Genomic DNA, 19774 nt, shown 5'->3' with positions numbered 1-19774 from the left:
GATGAACATTTAGGTTGTTCCCATGTCTTGGCTATTGTAAATAGTACTGCTATGAACATAGGGGTGCATGTATCTTTCCAAATTATAGTTTTGTCTGGATACATGCCGAGGAGTGGGATTGCTGGGTCGTATGGTAATTCTATTTTTAGTTTTCTGAGGAACCTCCATACTGTTTTACATAGTAGCTGCACCAACTTACATTCCTACCAACAGTACAGGAAGGTTCGAGATGGGCCTGTTTTCTTCAGGAGCTGAGTAAGGAGGTGAAGGCAGGGGCCTGTTTCCAGGAACTGAAGAAGGTCCTGGGGACAAGGAAATTGTCATTCCACTAGCACAGCACAGGGTGAAGGTAAAACTCTGATTTCCACAACGTCCACCTGTGTTCACCAACTCTGCATTTCTGACCATTTCTGGCTAAATGCTTGTGGACGTGCCTGAATTACTATGGTTGAAGAAAGCTGCTTGCACAATAGCTTCAGAAACTTTCCTCCTTATTCTCTTTCAAGTCCTGAATTCTATGTGTACCAAATGCCAAAGAAATGCTTTCTGGAGCCAGAGGTCTGAGGAATGAAAGTCCGGCCAAGAATTAGTACCACAAAAGCTTTATCAGAGCCCAGCAGAATTGAGCCCCTGACACTGGGAGTGGAAAAGCAAATAAGATCAGGAACTTAGAGCCACAAAAGCAATCTAGAATATTGTTATTAAAGAATATGGGATTATGGGGAGAAGGTATCCAGAATTTACAAATTAGTAACCATACATCTTTGAAGGGTTACAAATTAAAAAGTAAATAAGAGCATCAGTATGATTCTTTTTCTACATTATAAGTCCATTTGCAGCATCAAACTCTCTTGGCCATTCTTAAAAGCAGATCCCCACAGGCGAATATGTGATAACTTACAGTTTTATGGTACCAGAGACATTATACAAATTATGAATATGAGGACATCCTAAGGCCACTTTCTTATTTCAAAAATCATCACATATACTTGGTCAACCATTAATTTCAAAGAAACATCAAAGGGTTTATTCCATTCTGAGATGGCAAGCTCTCCGTGGGGAATATGGCACGATCACAGTGTGCTTTCCTTTTAGACTGTACAGGGAAGCCAATACCAGGCTATTATTCTGAGATCACCTTCACATGGCAGATATAACAGTTGTTGATAGCAAAGGCCAATGCACAGTTAGGTAGCTAAGACATTCGCTGGATCTTTCAGATACCTACAAACCTCAAAGAAAAGGACTAGCCTTAAACAAAATTGGGGAAGAAAGCTTACTTTCTGATCCCATAAATTCCAAATTGCTTAACCTAGCATTCCAAACCAGTGCTGGCCAATAAAAATATAATGTGAGCAATATATATAAAGTCTTCTAGTAGGCACAGTTTTAAAAAGTAAAAAAGAAACAGGTGAAATTAATTTTAATTATACATTTTACTTAAAATGTAATTTTAGATACATTTCAATGTGTTTTCAATATAAAATTATTCATGAGATACTTTACATTCTTTTTCATACTAGAGCTCTGAAATCCAGAGTAATTTAGACTACATCTCCGTTTGGATAAGCCATATTTGAAGGGCTCAGTGCCACGTGTGACTAATGACTACTGTAATGTCCCAGTTACCCTTCCCCATAACCTGACTTAAACCCTACTACTTTCCCATCCCTTGGAATGTTACCCCAAGTTTTAGCAAGCACAGGTACCAGATTTTCTAAGATGGCCCTAATTTCACCCATTCTGTCCCATGACACCTGGGTCCCCTTGTTTTCAGTACCAAGGCAGTGTGATGTCCTAGCTCTGGTGTGACACTGCCTAGGTTTGATTCTACCTTTCACTATGTACAACCTGGGCCAGTTTTTAACTTCTTTTTAGAGCCTCACTTTCCCCATTTTGGAAAGAATAGCTCTTTTCTCACAGTGGCTGGGCATGGGAGGGGTTGCTATTCCTGGAACACCACTCTTCCACACGATGAGCCATGGCGCAAAAGGGACTGTTGTCAAAGCAGTCACTTCCTCCACTGCCCCACCACAGCTCCTGATTGGGGTTGAGAAAACATGCCCTCTTTTCTATCCATATCACTTCGCTCAGGATGCTCCCTGGTGCACAGACCTTTGTTTCAATCCACTTAAAGAATCCTGTCTACCTTCAGGGATCAAATAAATGCACCTCTCCTTCAGGAAGTCTTTCCTTTTTCCTACCTCCCATCTCCAAGATGAAAGTATTCCCATGGGTCTGCCATAATGCTTTTATTTCTCACTCTCTGTAGCATCCTAATTATTCATATCAGACTTAGCTCACCTTCTGGACTTTTCCTCAAGGGTTAGGCACTTATTAACTTTGTGAACCCCTCTCGCCCTCCCCCACTCTTTCATCCCCCTCATGTTTCCCCAGGAGGCTCATGACATTCAATATATGATTGTGAAGCAAATGAATGGATATCCAATAGCTTTGATGTAATATATGTGACCTTTTCGTTATTAAAAATACCAGTAATAAGTAAAAAGGCGATTTTAAAAAATCTGTGAGGTCCGCTCTAGCTTTGAGATTGATACGCTCTATGCTACGCACGTCCTGCTTCTAAGGTCCTCACACCTGCCCTACACAAGTCTCCAGGACCATTCCTGGTGTCTCCGAGTTGCTGGGCCTTCCATCACAAAGTGACTCTCAGACAGAGCTGTGTCCGACTTCCCACTCCACCACACAGTGCGCCTGCTTTGGGCTCTGTTATTTCAGAGCCCTGCCGGGTGACTGGCCAGCCAACCTGATCTAGCGGTGCAGAGGAAGGAACTCCTGCCTTGCAGCATGCTCTCTCTGAGACAGCAGATGCATCACTTGGACAGGTTAGTGCCACAGTGTTATTGTGGCCTCTCAGGAGCTACAAGGGGCCAGTGAGGAGATGCAGGGCAGATGCACTCTGTGAAGGCATAGTTATTTCATAAACCACAGGGCATATTTATGCCAACTGAGTAAAGACGAGGCAATCTGACTTCCAGCTTCAAAGAAGTATATGACCAGGAGTGTTTGTTAATTAATTCGATCAATTTAATTGTCCAAACTAAGGACCCTGAGAACAAAGCCGTTTTACTTTTTGAAAAAGAAACTTCTTGAAAAATTAAGTTCTCATACTAAAATTTTAATTTGTTTAAAATGAATTTTGAATGAAGATCCCTAACTCATTTCATTAAAAGCAGTGTGTTCTCTTTATTTTGTAAAATCGTGGTTAAACCTCAAAGGAGTTTCTGTATAACAGACTAGAAACACAAAGCACTTCTAGTTTGGGGGAGATTCTCTGCTTTCCTGCAGTGGTCCTTCCACACCCCCTGGCAGCTCTTAGTTATTTTCTCACTTAGACCTGACTCTTGGGGGATGGACGATTGCCCTCACATCCTGTCACTGAGGTGGCAGAGAGAGCACAGGCCGTGTCAGCAAGTGAGTAACAGAAACAGGTCTCCAAGTGCATTAATCCCCCTCTTAACGCAGGCCCAAGGAGGAGGAATTTACACACTGCAGCTGCTGGGCTACGGCCACTGAGCCTCTCAGAGAAAGACTAGACGGGAAGTGCCCTGCCACTCATGCTCTGCATCCTCCCCTCCCTTCCTTCCCCTGGCCTGGCCTCTCCTGGGCCCCGCAGTCGTTGGCAGGCAGAATCACACTCTCAGTTCAGCAGACCCGGAAAATTAATGGCCCGTCGCAGTTACGGGAAACCATTTCATCAAATCTAACCACTGCTCCCACACAGACCAAGTCCATTAGAGCACCAGCAAATCTTTGGAAGTTACCCAGATGCTAACTAGCTTCTGGCCAGCACATTTTAAATGAGAAACTTTAAGGCTGTGGCTTTCTCATAAACATCTCAGTCTGAACACCAGAGTACCATGCAATTAACACTCATTTTAAAAACCAGTTTGCAAATGCGCCTGATAATATAAAATCACAGGGTATAAATTATGATTCTACTGTAAGTCTGGAGATATTTCCACAGGTGTCTTCTACTACATGAGGGGCCAGATGGCCCCAGAAACTATATCAGTCAATGTAATACTAGGCTATGCTGCTATAACAAATAAACCCTGAGGCCTCAGTGATTTATCCCAACAAAAGTTTATTTCATTTGGACACAAAGTCCCCTGCTGGTCATCAGAAACTCCCCTCTATCCGGTGTCTTAGGGGTCAGGCTCCCTCCATCTAATGATGTGTTAAGCAGTGGTACAAAGACCTATATCCACTTCTGTGTGACCCCAGAACATGCTCTGGGTACACTCTGCACACAGGGAGTACCCTTCATGTCTGTACCTCCCCCAGCCTCCTCCGTGGCCCTGACCAGCAAGTAAGTTACTGTGGCCAATAGGTTCCAGATGGCAGACTAAACAAACACTTAGTGTCCGCCCCTCCTTCCCAAGACTCCTTTAAAATGACAGCGAAGAAATAAAAGTGTAATTAATTCATAAAAGTGAAAAGAAAAGGAGGGGACCAATGAGCCACCTGCAGATTTCAATGAAGTTCTGGAAAAGAGAGCAGCAAACACTATTTTCAATCATAATAACTTAAGGGCTGCCTATTGATTTTCAACATTAGTGTCAACCTCTGAACAAAACAAGAAAGACTCAAATTTATGTTTGCAGAACAGCCCTTGAATATGTAAGCGTAAAGATACAGCAGGGACAGATGTGAGATAAGGAAAGTGGAAGGGGTGGTTGATGGAAGGTAGGGATGCCATATGCATACTAGCCATACGAATACATGTGCTGCCAGAACCAAGAAAGGATGGTGAATGTGGATGGAATGAGACCCAGAGGTTTCTGTATACTGTTTGTTTGAAAGATGACCAATAGAAAACCAAACCACAAATAATATAACCATCAAGAAACAAAAGGTAAAAGTAGTCTAAGTAAGTGAGCAAAATCCCCACCATTCAGAACAGAGAAATGAAAGACTATCTAAAACTGATACATCGAGAAATAGCAACATAAGCATATTTTTTTAGATTTATGGAGGTAATGCTAGGAGGACTACAGAACTAAGGACAAAATCGATTAAACATGGAGCGGAGGACTGGTGCTTTTCATTGTAAGGTCTTTACCATTTTGTTTTTCAATGTCTGCATGAAAGCATCTGATAAGAAAGAAAAACAAAGAATAAAATTAATCAAGTATAGTGTGTATTTTCTACACATTTACCTGATTCGTCTAGACCCCAAGCCCCTGGAGGTAGGAGAAGGGGTCAACATGTCTTTTGTTCTCCGACGTGCTCCATCTAGTTTTAATACTATGGTGTGTCCTGGAAAATGCAATCAACACTCACTCTATTGAACTTGTTTGTACATAAGTACCCCCTCCTCTGTCTGCCGCTGCATGTCCACTATTCTCAGGCCCACCCAGTCCTCTGTCTTCCCCCCAAATAGTCCTACTATGCGTATAGCCTTTAATGGGATTAAATGTTCAATACCCCACATCCCCAGTGCTGGGAATGCACATAATCTTAGTGAAGTGGGGTCCACATAGTCTCTTTATATAGGAAGACCTATGACTGTGCATATACACAGGAGCTGACATACCCAGTTGTGGTGTGACTGTGCTCATTAGGGGGTAAGGTGGGGAGTGGGGGACAGGGCTTTTCTACCTGCATGGAAGAACAGTTTTGAAAAGGCTTAATCCCATCTGTATAATTCAGAGGCTGTGGGAAACAGAATCCTGGCTCTACCCCAATTAACTGTGTGATTCTGAGAAAGCTTTGTAACCTCTCTGTGTTTGGGTGCCTTCATGTAAATGGGGATCCTCCTTACAGGGACTCCTATGACGAATCAATAGTATGAACTATTGATATTTCATATAAAATATGAAATATTTTATTCAGTGCCAGTTCACAGCTTTTATATCTTCTAGTTATCTTTCCATGAATTTATTTCCTAATTGTGCTGAATGCTTCAGCCCCACTCTCTCTGTTTCCCTTACCATCATATGTTCTGAGGACATTTAATTCACATTTTCACCACTATTTACTACATTTTATGTCAACACTGAAGAACAGATCATTAGAAACACTGTGTAACCTCTACACCCAAGACCTACCCTCACAAAACCTAACCAGAGAAACTAGGTAAATAAGGAACAGCTGGCCGGGAGAAAAGAAACACAATTCAGTTTGAAACCTTAAAATAAAAATCTTCCATTCTGCGTCTTATGCTCATTAAAGCAAATATTAAAGAATTCAAAAATACTTTCTGTAACATAGCTTCGAAGACTCTTTCATGTCTCCTAAATCCAAGCAATGCAGAGAGGCAAGGAAAGGTTTAACAATTGCGGTGGTTTTGAGTTTGGATTCACTACACGTGGTTTGGGCTTAGGATTTAGTTGGACTTTGTTCTACTACTACACTCCCCTGGCTCCCTCCCTCCCAGCTCCTCTGGAAACATAAAGGCGCATCCCTGAATCAGAACTTGACATTTGTTGTTCCTTCCACCTTGCTTGATATTACCCCAAAGAGCAGCCCAGCTCCCTCCCTCACCTCCAGCAAGTTTCTGCTTAAGTCTCACCAGAGAAGTCTTCCCCAACCAGCCCGTGCAAAAGAGAGCACCCTGCCCATCCCTGGCCAGTCTCTATCCCCCTTCCCTGCTTTATTCTTCTTCATGGCTCTCACCACTACCTAACACTTATAAATATGTTTGTATTTATTTACTTCCTCTCTCTCTCCTCCCTCTAGGGCAGCACTAGCCAATAGAAATATATTGTGAGACATGTCTAATTTTAAATTTTCTAGTAGCCATATTAAAAAAAAGTAAAAAGAAACAGGAAAAATTAATTTTAATGTCTTTTCTTTAAGCCTGTATATCTAAAACATTGGCACTTCAAAATGTAATCAATATAAAAATTATTATTATTATTTTTTAAATTAATTAATTTATTTTTGGCTGCATTGGGTCTTCGTTGTTGGGTCTTCATTGCTGCACGCAGGCTTTCTCTAGTTGTGGCGAGTGGGGTCTACTCTTCGTCGTGGTGCGTGGGCTTCTCATTGAGGTGGCTTCTCTTGTTGCAGAGCTCGGGCTCTAGGCGCACGGGCTTCAGTAGTTGTGGCACTCAGGCTCAGTAGTTCTGGCTCACGGGCTCTAGAGCACAGGCTCAGTAGTAGTGGCGCACGGGCTTAGTTGCTCCGCGGCATGTGGGATCTTCCCAGACCAGGGCTCGAACCCGTGTCCCCTGCATTGGCAGGCGGATTCTCAACCACTGCGCCACCAGGGAAGTCCCTATAAAAATTATTAATGAGGTATCTTACATGTTTTGGTACTCAATTTTTGAGATCTGGTGTGTATGTTACATTTACAGTGCATCTTAATTCAGACTCACCCCATTACAAGTGCACAGAAGCCACACATGGTCGGTGGCTACAGTATGGGCAGCACAGCTCTAGAATATAAACTCCTTGGGGCAAAGACTTATTTTGCTCACTGTTATGTATCCAACAGCTAGAATAGTGCCTGGCATATGGATTTTTTAAAAATTAAAGTACAGTTGATTTACAATGTCGTGTTAATTTCTGCTGTACAGCAAAGTGATTCAGTTATACATATATACGTTCTTTTTAAAAATATTCTTTTCCATATTTTTTTTAAAATGTTATTTATTTTTTACTTATTTATTTTTGGCTGCATTAGGTCTTTGTTGCTGCACGCAGGCTTTCTCTAGTTGCGGTGAGCAGGGGCTACTCTTCGTTGAGGTGCGTGGGTTTCTCGTTGCAGTGGCTTCTCTTGTTGCGTAGCATGGGCTCTAGGTGCGTGGGCTTCAGTAGTTGTGGCATGTAGGCTCAGTAGTTGTGGCTCGTGGGCTCTAGAGTTCAGGCTCAGTAGTTGTGGCGCACGGGCTTAGTTGCTCTGTGGCATGTGGGATCTTTCAGGACCAGGGCTTGAACCCGTGTCCCCTGCATTGGCAGCTGGATTCTTAACCACTGTGCCACCAGGGAAGCCCCTCCATTATGGTTTATCATAGGATATTGAATATAGTTCTCTGTGCTATACAGTATGACCCTGTTGTTTATCCATTCTATATATAAAAGCTTACATCTGCTAACCCCAACCTCCCACTCCATTCCCTCCCCCCAGCCCCCTCCTCCTTGGCGACCACAAATCTGTTCTCTATGTCTGTGAGTCTGTTTCTATTTCATAGATAGGTTCATTTGTGTCATATTTTAGATTCCACATGTAAGTGATATCTTATGGTATTTGTCTTTCTCTTTCTGACTTACTTCACTTAGTATGATAATCTCTAGTTGCATCCATGTTGCTGCAAATGGCATCATTTCATTCTTTTTTATGGCTGAGTAGTATTCCATTGTATATATGTACCACATCTTCTTTAGCCATTCATCTGTCAATGGACCTTTAGGTTGTTTCCATGTCTTGGCTATTGTGAATAGCGCTGCTACGAACATAAGCGTGCATGTATCTTTTTGGATTAGACTTTTGTCTGGATATATGCCCAGGAGTGGGATTGCTGGATCATATGGTAATTGCATTTTTAGTTTTCTGAGGAACCTCCATACTGTTTTCCATAGTGGCTGTACCAACTTATATTCCCACCAACAGTGTAGGAGGGTTCACATTTCTCCACACCCTCTCCAGCATTCATTATTTGTAAACTTTTTAATGATGGCCATTCTGCCTGGTGTGAGGTTCTGATTTGCATTTGTCTAATAATTAGCAATGTTGAGCATCTTTTCATGTGCCTATTAGCCATTCATATTTCTTCCTTGAAGAACTGTCTATATAGGTCTTCTGCCCACTTTACAAGTGGGTTGTTTGTTTTTTGTTGTTGAGTTGTATGAGCTGTTTGTATATTTTGGAAATTAAGCCCTTGTCAGTTGCATCATTTGGAAATATTTTCTCCCATTCCGTATGTTGTCTTTTCATTTTGTTTAATGTTTCCTTTGCTGTGCAAAAGCTTGTAAGTTTGAGTAGGTCCCATTTATTTATTTTTGTTTTTATTTCTATTGCCTTGGGAGGCTGACATAAGAAAACATTGGTATGATTTATGTCAGAGAATGTTTTGCCTATGATCTCTTCTAGGGGTTTTATGGTATCATGTCTTATGTTCAAGTCTTTAAGCCATGTTGAGTTTATTTTTGTGCATGGTGAGAGGGTGTATTCTTACTTCATTGATTTACATGAGGCTGTCCAACTTTCCCAGCACCACTTACTGAAGAGACTGTCTTTTTCCTATTGTATATTCTTGCCTCCTTTGTTGAAGATTAATTGACCGTAGGTGTGTGGGTTTATTTCTGCGCTCTCTATTCTGTTCCATTGATCCATATGTCTTTTTTTGTGGCACATGGTTTTTAAATCAAAAAACTACTTAATTAACAGATTTCTTGTCTTCCATCTAATAAGCACATATTAAATATATACGATATGGGAAAAAATCATGGTGGAAGTAAAGTAAATTACACTAGAGTACTTACAAGTAAGGGAGGTAAATATTCTACAGAAACAGAAAGTCTGAGAAACTCCAAGGGCAAAGGAAAACAACCCATGTCAATTTTAGGCAGAGTGGGAAAGGGCATGGTTACAGCTGAAATGGGGCACCACCCTGGGGGACTGGAGGCAGGAGGATCACAGAGAAGGTGACTGCAACGACTGGGATGAAAAGCCACGAAAGCTGGACTGGGATAGGGCTGGGAGAGATGCTGAGGAGGCAGAAATAACAGGGCCTGGCCCTGCCCTGTGTGGGGACCAAGTCAGGGGAGGAATGATAAAGACTGAGGTTTTGAGCTCAGTGGCTAAGGAAGGAGACAGTGCCATGACAAACCTGTGGAATCCCGAGGGAAAACAGGTTTATGGAGGAGGGGAGCTCATGATGACCTGCCATCAGGTTCTAACACACAAACCCCAACACATGACCGCATTTCCATCACTCTGACTTCTTCCAAATTTAGGCAGCAACAGTACTTCCAAGAACATCCCACGAGGAAATACCAACTGCAGAGGAGTCACAAGGCCCCCCTCTCTGGGTCTCAGCTTTTCCCTCTATAAAATGAGGAGGGTGATGCTGAGCCAGGTAACCCCATCCCAGCCTGGTGGTCACCTTCCTTGTATCAGGTCTTCAGAGCTCTCTTCCTGCACCATGGTAGCTGAGAGCTCTAACAGAAGATTGTACAGCTATGAATCTAATTCTCCCACTTATATAACATTTTGGTTATTCTTCAGTAGTACCTGCCGACAAGAAAGTTAAAGCCAGGAGCAAGCTCTAAACAGCCACCGTCAGCATGAACTCCATCCATTCTAGAGCTAATAATTTACAGGGTGAGAAGCCGAACACAAACTTGACTGCGAGTGTGAACAGTCACATTTCTGAGCTGACATTGTGATGCCCAGTGTTGAAGCTGGCCAGCCTGACTACAAAGGGAAGGACATTCTTCCTCTGTGTGTTTGCATGACATAAAGACTTTGAGCGTAGGGCTGGCAGCAAGGAACACTCAGGAAGCCTGTTTCACTTGTCCACATATGGTTCACTGTACCCAGGTGGGAAATAGAAGCATCTCACCTGAGCCGCTCTTCCTCTTTTTTTCGGAGATTGAAGTCTCGCTGAACCACCTGGAGAACATGCTCTGTTTCATCATCGGTCAGACCAGACAGGTCCAGCTTCCTCCCCATGATTTAACACCAAACACAGACAATGGAACGAGACCTGAGAAATCAAAGGAGAGACCACAGATTGAGGGCAAGATAAAAGTCCTTCATGGATAAAATCAACCAATGTTGTTATTAAACAAAATTAGACACAGTGTTTACATAAGATAGTATCCTGCTCTGCTCTCATACTCAACAAACATTTACAGACAACTTCAGCAAGACTGTGGAGAAAAAGAGAAGGTAACTGGTCATCAACGGTGTCATTTATCCCAACTCTTAAATTAGAAAAAAATAGATAAATTATTCTTTTCGACAGAATGAAGCATACATGAGACCTGGTGTGGATTTCCACAAAACACCAAAACACAATATCTAAAACTTCTAAAGTTCTATGGTTTGAAGTTTCAAATTTTAAATATCACACATAATTGTAAGATAAAATAAATCATACTTAAAAAACAATCATAGGGGAATTCCCTGGCGGTCCAGTGGTTAAGATTCCAGGCTTTCACTGCTGGGGGCCTGGGTTCAATCCCTGGTCTGGGAACTAAGATCCCGCAAACTGCATGGTCAGGCCAAATAAGTAAATAAAAGTGTCAAAAAACATCCTATATATACTATATCCCTTGAAGTTTTTATCACATGACTATGAAATATAAACTAGAAATCAATAAACTCTCCTCTGCCAAAAAAACATATATATATAGTAAAATAATCTTTTTAGACATTTTCTCAGAACTAGAAAAGATGATATTTCAAAGACACACCTCCCAGCAGTGCACACCTAAAAATTATGGGAAACCATATTTTTAAAAATCATTTTTAATGAATGGCTGCACCCAGGGATGAATCAAATACATAATTCCAAAAAACTGCCCAGAACTGAAGGGCAGCACAAACGTAAATGTAAACATTCTCAACAAAATATTAGTGGAACCAATGCAGCAAGATTTCAAAAGCATTATTATATAACATAACCAAGTGAGTTTTATCTAAGCAATGCAACGTTGTTTCAGCATTCAAAAATCAATCAGAGTAATCTGCCACGTTAACAAAATAAAAGGGAAAAATCATCCGATCATTTCAATAGATGCAGAAAAAGCATTTGACAAACTTCCATGCCCATTCATAATAGAAACCCTCTGAAAACTAAGACTAGAAGATACTTCCTCAATCATATAAAAGGCATTAAAAAATGAAAACAACAAAAACCTACAATTAACATCATATTCAATGATGAAAGACTGTTTCCCCCTAAGATCAGGAGAAAGGCAAGAATGACCACCCTTACAACCTCTACTCAATACTGAATGTCTTTATTATAAAGCTACAATAATTGAGGCAGAGTGGTATTGGCATATAGGTAGGTGTATTGATCGGCTAGGGCTGCTGTAACAGAGCACCACAGACTAGGTGGCTTAAATAACATAAATGTATTTTCTCACAGTCTTGAAGGCTAGAAGTCTGAGATCAAGATGTCGGCAGAGTTGACTTCTCCTGAAGCCTCTCTCCGTGGCTTATAGATGGCCATCTTCTCCCTGTGTCTTCACATGGTCTTTCCTCTGTGCACACCTATGTCTGAATTTTTCCTTCTTATAAGGACACCAATTATATTGGATTAGGGCCCACCTTAACACCATCATTTCAACTTAATTTCCTCTTTAAATGTCCTATCTTCCAAACACAGTCACAATCTGAGTTACTGGGGTTAGGACTACAATGTATGAATTTGGCAGGGGACACAACTCAACCTGTAACACTTCACCCTTTGCTCCCCCAGATATCTTGTCCTTCTTACATGTAAATTACATTCACCCCCATCCCAACAGCCACCACAGTCCCAACCTATTGCAGCATCAACTCGAAGTCCAAATTCTCATCTCATTATTATCTAAATTAGGTATAGGTGAGACTTGAGGTATGATTCATCCTGAGGCAAAATTCGTTTCCCATTGTGAACCTGTGAAACCAGACAAGTTACCTGTTACCAAAATAGAACAGTGAGGCAGGCATGCGATAGGCATTCCATTCTAGCTGGGAGAAACTGGAAAGGAGAAAGAAGTCTTAGGTCTCAAGCAAGTCTGAAAGCAGGGCAAATTCCATTAGATTTTTTTTTATTAAGTTATACTTGACAGACAATACTGTATTAGTTTCAGGTGTACCACATAGTGATTCGATATTTTTACACATTGTGAAATAATCACCACAGTAAGTCCGGTTACCATTGTCACCATACAAAGTTGTTACAATATTATTAACCATGTTCTCTATGTGTACTTTTTTCCATGCATAATCTCTGATGTTTATTTTTTAATAATTTTTATCCCTGTGTGTGTACTTTACATCCCCGTGACTAATTTATTTTATAATTGGATGTTTGTACCTCTTATTCCCTTCACCTATTTCATCTGTTCCCCCGACCCCCTCTTCTCCAGCAACCACCAGTTTGTTCTCTGTATTTATGAATCTGTTTCTGTTTTGTTTTGTTTGTTTAAGGCTCAAGGATAATCCTCTTGGGCTCCATGCTCTGTCCTCTGAGCCCGCCAGGGTGGCTGTCCCACCCCCTTGGCCCTGGGTGTAGCCACAGCAGCTTGGCCCACCCTTGGTAATTGAGGAGGGACAGCCCCATCCCCCAGGTCATGGTGACAGTGGCACCCCTGCAGACCTCTGATTTGTCTTCAGGATCATTCTTCCCTTGTCCTGAAGGATAATGCATGTTTGTAGCCAAATAGCTCTACTGGCCCATCCTGTAGACTCTCAGAAATCCAACAGCCTTCCCTCATTTGTCCTGTCTCTGTTTAGCCTAAGCTGGCAGTGTTTCTGTTGATATAAATTCTCAAAAACTTTGTCAGCTTCCCACGCGGTTCACAGGGGCCAAGCCATCAGACAAGAGGTCCTCTACAGATCTGTCCTGAATAACGGCGTCTCTATTCCCGGCTTCTGCTGCAATGGTTGACTGGATCTGTGAGCCACACTCTAATCTCTTTAGCAAATGGCTGTCCAGCCACACCTCTGTTGCTCTCTACAGACAGAATTTCTCATTTTTGCAATATGGATAGACAGAATTTTCCAAATCTGCAAGTTCTGGTTCCTTTAGTGTAACAATTCCTTCTTCAATTTACCTCTCTCCTCTCACATCTTATTATAGCAGCAAGGACAAACCAGTCTTTAATACTTATTTTAGAATTCTTCTCAGCTAAATATCCAAGTTCATCATCACTTACAAGTTCTACTTTCCACAAGACACTAGAACACAATTCAACCAAATTCTCTGCCGCTTTATAACAAGGAACAGCTTTCCTTCAGTTTCCAATAACATCTTCCTCATTTCCGTCTGAGACCAGTACCTCTAACATTCATTTCTACCAACATTCTGTTCATGATGATATATGCGTTCTCTAACATGAGAGAAGCTTTCTCTGCAGCTCTCCTCTTTTCTTTCTTATTTTATTTTACTTTTTGGCCACACCGCACGGCATGTGGGATCTTAGTTCCCCCAACAGGGATCGAACCTGCGCCCCCTGCAGTAGAAATGCAGAGTCTTAACCACTGGACCACCAGGGAAGTCCCTCCGTTTTTCTTCCTGAGACCTCACTATAATCACCTTTAACATCCATATTTCTACCAATAGTCTCCTCAAGGCAACCTAGGCTTTTTCTAACATACACCTCAAAACTCTTCCACCCTCTACCCTTAGCCAGTTCCAAAGTCATTTCCACATTTTTATACAGAAGAAGAAACAGAGATGGCAAATACACATATAAAAAGATGCTTAATGTCATTGGTAGCTAGAGAATTGCAATTAAAACCTATTTCACACCCACCAAAATCATCTTTATCAAGTGTTGACAGGAGGTGGGACAATTTTGATATAGTGAGTAAAAATTGGTACAATCTCTTTATAACACAATTAGGCATCATTTTCAAAGTTGAAGATACATGTACCTTATGAATTAGCATTTCTGCCACACCTAGGTATATTCCTCAGATATAATCTTGCAAATATGCACCAACAGATAGGAATCGGGTTGAATCATATGAAATAAATAGGAGCCTATAAAAATGCCTATTTCACACAGTTCAACCTAACAGAAGAACATCAGTAACAGTCACATTAAAAATAACAAAAAAATAAAACAAATAAGTAAAACCTGTAAACCACCCCAAACATCCATAAGCAGGGAGAAGGATAAACAAATATTGTATACTTGTTTCATACCAATGGAATACTCCACTGCAATGAAAAAGAACATTCTGAAGGTATATTCCACATAGGTGAATCTTAAAAACATGCTGTTGAGATAGAGAAGCCACATATATATGCATGTACAACATACAAACTGTATGACTCCTTTTATATAAAGTTCAAAAACACAGAAAGTCAAGTATACATATATTTTTAGGAATAAATGTGATAAAACTATACAGAACAAAGTGGGACCTCTGTGGAGGAGAGAAAAGATTTGGCTAGGGATAATCACATTATGGGTGGGGAGAGTGCCTAGAGCACCTGCTGGTCTGAGGGAGTGAATTAGAAATAAGGTCCCACCCCTAGGCTGCTCAGGAAAGGGGAAGCTTCATAGCTGCCATCTTCTAGTCTCCCGATGAGCAGGGAGAAACAGATTAGAGGGCACAGGGAAAATGCAGACCGACTTCTTCCTTTAAAACACCCCATTAAAGGTGATAATGGCACTCTGGAGTTTCCCAGAAGGTGACGTGTCTGCCCCCTTCATTTCACTTCACTGGCTTTTGGTTCCTGAGAATTCCAAATGAGATTCTAAGATGCCCAGTTAGTACAAGACAGAAGTGATAATAACTCTGATCATATCAAATCTAAAAAGAATGATCAGGACTCAAGAGGGATAAATGGTTTCTGTAAAGAAATAAATAAAGTAGCTGTAAATGGATAAGACAGAGAATAATGAGAAACCCTTTTTGGGAAATGGTAAAAGCTTCTTCCCTTTTCTACAGGAAACACAATTAGATTCCCTGCACAAGAGAAAGAGCATCGTTAGGGCTGGAAAAGCCTCAATGTCCATGAGTCAGAGGTCACGGAAGTATGACTCTTTCATTGCCCAAAGGGAAGTGATTTCCCAGACACAAAACCAGTTCAGATGCTCTGACTTCCAGACCCGTGCTCCTGCCCCTGGATTTCTCTGGTTTATACTCAACTAAGATGGTAGCAGAGAGAATACATTTTAAAATTTAGTAATGAGAAAATTAATAAACTTCAAGATTTAATTATATCACCATTTCCCTAATGTGTGTTTCTCAGGTCACTGTTCCCACAAGCGATCTGAGAAAGGAGAGCTCTGTGATGAAATAAAGGTGAGAAATGCCTCAAACTGTATTGCCCTCTCAGGGATACACAGTGCATATAAGCTTATCAGAACCTCTAAGAAGTCTATCACTAAAGAACCAGTCTGATTTTGTTTATCCCTGTAGTTCTCAAATGCATTTGTCTGCAAATACCTCTTTCTTTAATAACAGCTACCTCTTAACATCCAAAGAAATGACTATTTGGGAATTATTGCCATAAGTCCATCCCATGATGACAAATTCCAGTAGCTACTCTAATATAATTACTGAATTGATTTAGCTGGGGTTTTTATGCAATTATCATAAGAAGCTACAGAGTTATATGAGCTTTAGAAGAAGCTGATGACTTAAAAAGGAAAGCAAATGGAAACAAATTTAAAGATAGGAAACCAAAATAAAGGTAGAATTGTCTTTACTATTCTTGGCTAGAACAACTAGAGGAAGGATACAAATACTTCTATAGGAAACTAGTAAGCACAACCTTGCACATGAAAAAAACCAGACATTCCAAGAATATGAAATACATACATAATGGGAGGTTCATCATGAAAGGTCAATGTCTACACAAGCGACATTCTAGAAAGGAACCTAGAACAGATGGGTCAAGGACAAATGCATGCATGGGATCTTTACAAATCCACAGTGTGTGTGTGTGTGTGTGTGTGTGTGTGTGTGTGTGGTGGTGGTGGTGGTGGTGATGATGATGATGATGCACCTAATACATAGAAAGAAGTACAGAGATTAACTTGGACTATCCAAAGTCCTAAAAGTAATAAAGGGTGAATACTGCTAGGGCTTCCCTCTTTGACCATGGCTAGATCTTGACTAGAACTGAAAAGAAATTTCTTATTCCTACAAAGGAATCGAAATGTTAGGGCTATCCCATTTAAGGCACTTGTTATCAGGGGGTAAAAAAGGAAAAGAACTTGCCTGGGAAGGAAAGAAAAACACAAATGGTCCGATATGTACTTTCACTGTGACTTCTTTTGAGCAAGTGGTGCTTGGGCTGTAAGACTCACTGATCTTCATTCCTTCACCTTCAAGGGTGTTATCCCTGCCATGAACAGCCCCCTCTCTGAGACTCATCCTTTACCTGAACACAGGAATGGCCCAGAGGAGACATGGTCACACCACCAGGGCACAGCTGATTGGACCAGGGGTGTCACCTGACCCATACGGGATGTCAGATTCTATCTCCTGGGAATGATATTAACAGGAGTGAAAAAAAGGAATTGAAGAATACTGAATAAATTATGGTGGATAACTTCCCAAATTTGATGAAAAGTGTTAATCTGCTCATCCAAGAAGCTCAACAAACTCTAGGCAGGATAAATTCAAAGAATGCACATCTAGACACATTATAGTCAAATGGTTAAAAGCCAAAGAAAATACAGAATCTTGAAAGTAAAACAGAAAATGACTCATCACACATGAGGGATCCTCAGTAAGGTCAACTGCTGACTTCTTATCAGGAATCTTGGAGGCCAGAAGGTATTGAGATGATATATTCAAAGAACTGAAAGGAAAGGACTATTATCCAAAAATTCTATATCCAGAAAAGTATCCTTCAAAAATGAAGGATAAATTAAGACAATTAAGGCTTCCAGATAAGCAAAAACAGAGAGACTTTATCACTAGCAGACCTGCCTTACAAGAAATACTAAAGGAAGTCTTTGTAGCAAAGACTGACAGAATTAAAGGAAGAAATGGACAATTCAGCAATAATCATTAGAGATTTCGATATCAACCTTCAATAGTGGATTGAACAACTAGCAAAACGTCAGCAAGGATATAGAAGATTTAAGCTATATTGTAAGCTACCTAGATCTAACAGACATCTACAGAACACTCTACATGATGGTACAACATATATTCTTCTCAAGTGTACGTGGAATATTCTCCAGATAGACCATATATTAGGCTGTAAAATAAATCTCAATACATTTAAAGGAGTTGAATAATATAAAATCTGTTCTCTAACTACAATGGAAGAAAATTAGAAATTAATAACAGAAAGAAATTTGGGACATTCACATGTATATGGAAATTAAACAATGTACTCTAAATAACCAAAGGGTCAAGAGAAATAAGAAAATACTTTGAGATAAATAAAAATGAAAACACATGTACCAAAACTTATGGGATGCAGCTAAACCAGTGCTTAGGGGTAAATTTATAGCTATAAACACCTATATTAAAAAGGAAGCATCACAAATCAATAACCTCACCTTCTACCTTAAGAGACAAAAAAAAAAAAAGCAAACTGAACCCAAGTAAGCAGAAGGAAGGAAATAATAAAGACAAATCAATGGAATAGAAAAACAATAGAGAGAAATCAACAAAACCCGAAGTTAGTTCTTTGGAAAGATCAACAAAATTGACAAATCTTTGGCAAGGCTGACCAAGAAAAAAAACAAAAGATTGAAATTACTAAAATCAGGAATGAAAGAGGGCCATCACTATTGACTTTACAGAAATAAAAAGGATTACAAAGGAATACTGTGAACTGTTGTATGCCAGAAAATTAGATAACCTAGATGAAATGAAAAAAATCCTAGAAAGACACCTACAAAAACTGACTTAAGACAAAATAAAAATCCTGAATAGATCTATAACTAGTAAAGATATTGAATTAGTAATCAAAAACTTCCACAAAGAAAAGCAGAGGGCTAGGTGGCTTCACTGGTGAATTTTATCAAACATTTAAAGAAAAATTAACATCAATCCTTCACAAACTCTTCCCCAAAAAATAGAATAAGAGGAAACACTTCTTAACCCATTTTAAGAAGCCAGTATTATCCTGATACCAAAAACAGACAAGGATATCACAATAAAATAAAACTATAAACCAATATCCCTTACGAATATAGATGAAAAAATCCTCAACAAAATATTAGCAAACAAAATCCAGCAACATACAAAAAAGGATTATGTACACCATAACAAAGTGGGATTTATGCCAGGAATGCAAGGTTGGTTGAACATGTGAAAATCAATGAATATAATATAGCATATTAATAGAATAAAGGACAAAGATCACATAATCTTAATTAATACAGAAAAGCATTTGATAAAATCCAATACTCTTTCTGATATAAATACTCAACAAACTAGGAATAGAAGGGAGCTTTCTTGAATTGATTAAGGCTGTCTACAAAAAACTCACAGCCAACACCATACTCAATGTGAATGGATAGATGCTTTCCCCCCAAATGTCATGGACACAACAAGATTGTCACTTTTACCATTTCTATTCAGTATTGTACTGGAGGTTCTAGCCAGGGCAATAGGCAGGAAAAAGAACTAAAAAGCATCTAAATTGGGAAGGAAAAATTGGGATTATCTATATTCAGAGAAAATATTCATCTCATATATAGAAAATTCTAAGGAATACGCATACACAAAACCAATTAAAACCAAAAAACTGAGATCAGCAAGGTTGCAAGATACAAGATCAGTATACACAAATCAATCATATTTCTATACACTATAAATGAACACTTCAAAAAATGAAATTAAGAAAACAATTTTATTTACAATAGCATCAAAAAATAAAATACTTATGAGTAATTTTATCACAAGAAGTTTAAGACTTGTACACTAAACACAGGAAACACATCCCATGGATTGGAAGACAATGTTAAGATAGCAGAACTTTCAAAATTGATTTACAGATTCAACACAATTCTTATCAAAATCCCAGCTTCTTTTTTTGCAAGAACTGACAAGCTGATCCAAAAATTCATATGGAAATGTAAGGGCCAAGAGAATCCAATACAATCTTGATTGCTAAATGAATGAAAAAATTTAAAAAGTAATTCCCTCTGGCCC

At 39.9% G+C, this 19774-nt stretch overlaps 1 protein-coding gene and 1 non-coding gene across 2 annotated transcripts in view; both read right to left on the bottom strand.

Annotated features, from left to right (window-relative positions):
• The window catches only part of MYRIP (myosin VIIA and Rab interacting protein), a 220533-nt gene that overhangs the window by 168961 nt on the left and 31798 nt on the right, over nt 1–19774 (bottom strand). Inside the window, exon 2 of the mRNA XM_068557723.1 lies at nt 10536–10679. Coding sequence (XP_068413824.1) covers nt 10536–10645 — 110 coding nt within the window. The 5' untranslated portion in view covers nt 10646–10679. The remainder of the gene's footprint in view (nt 1–10535; nt 10680–19774) is intronic.
• Nucleotides 14116–14188, bottom strand: TRNAR-UCU (transfer RNA arginine (anticodon UCU)). The gene has a single exon. It is a non-coding gene; the product is annotated as a tRNA-Arg (tRNA).

This window comes from Eschrichtius robustus, chromosome 12, assembly GCF_028021215.1.
Source record: "Eschrichtius robustus isolate mEscRob2 chromosome 12, mEscRob2.pri, whole genome shotgun sequence".
NCBI classification, from domain to species: domain Eukaryota; kingdom Metazoa; phylum Chordata; class Mammalia; order Artiodactyla; family Eschrichtiidae; genus Eschrichtius; species Eschrichtius robustus.
Note: the sequence above shows the minus strand (reverse complement) of the source record. Positions and strands in the feature narration are given on the sequence as shown.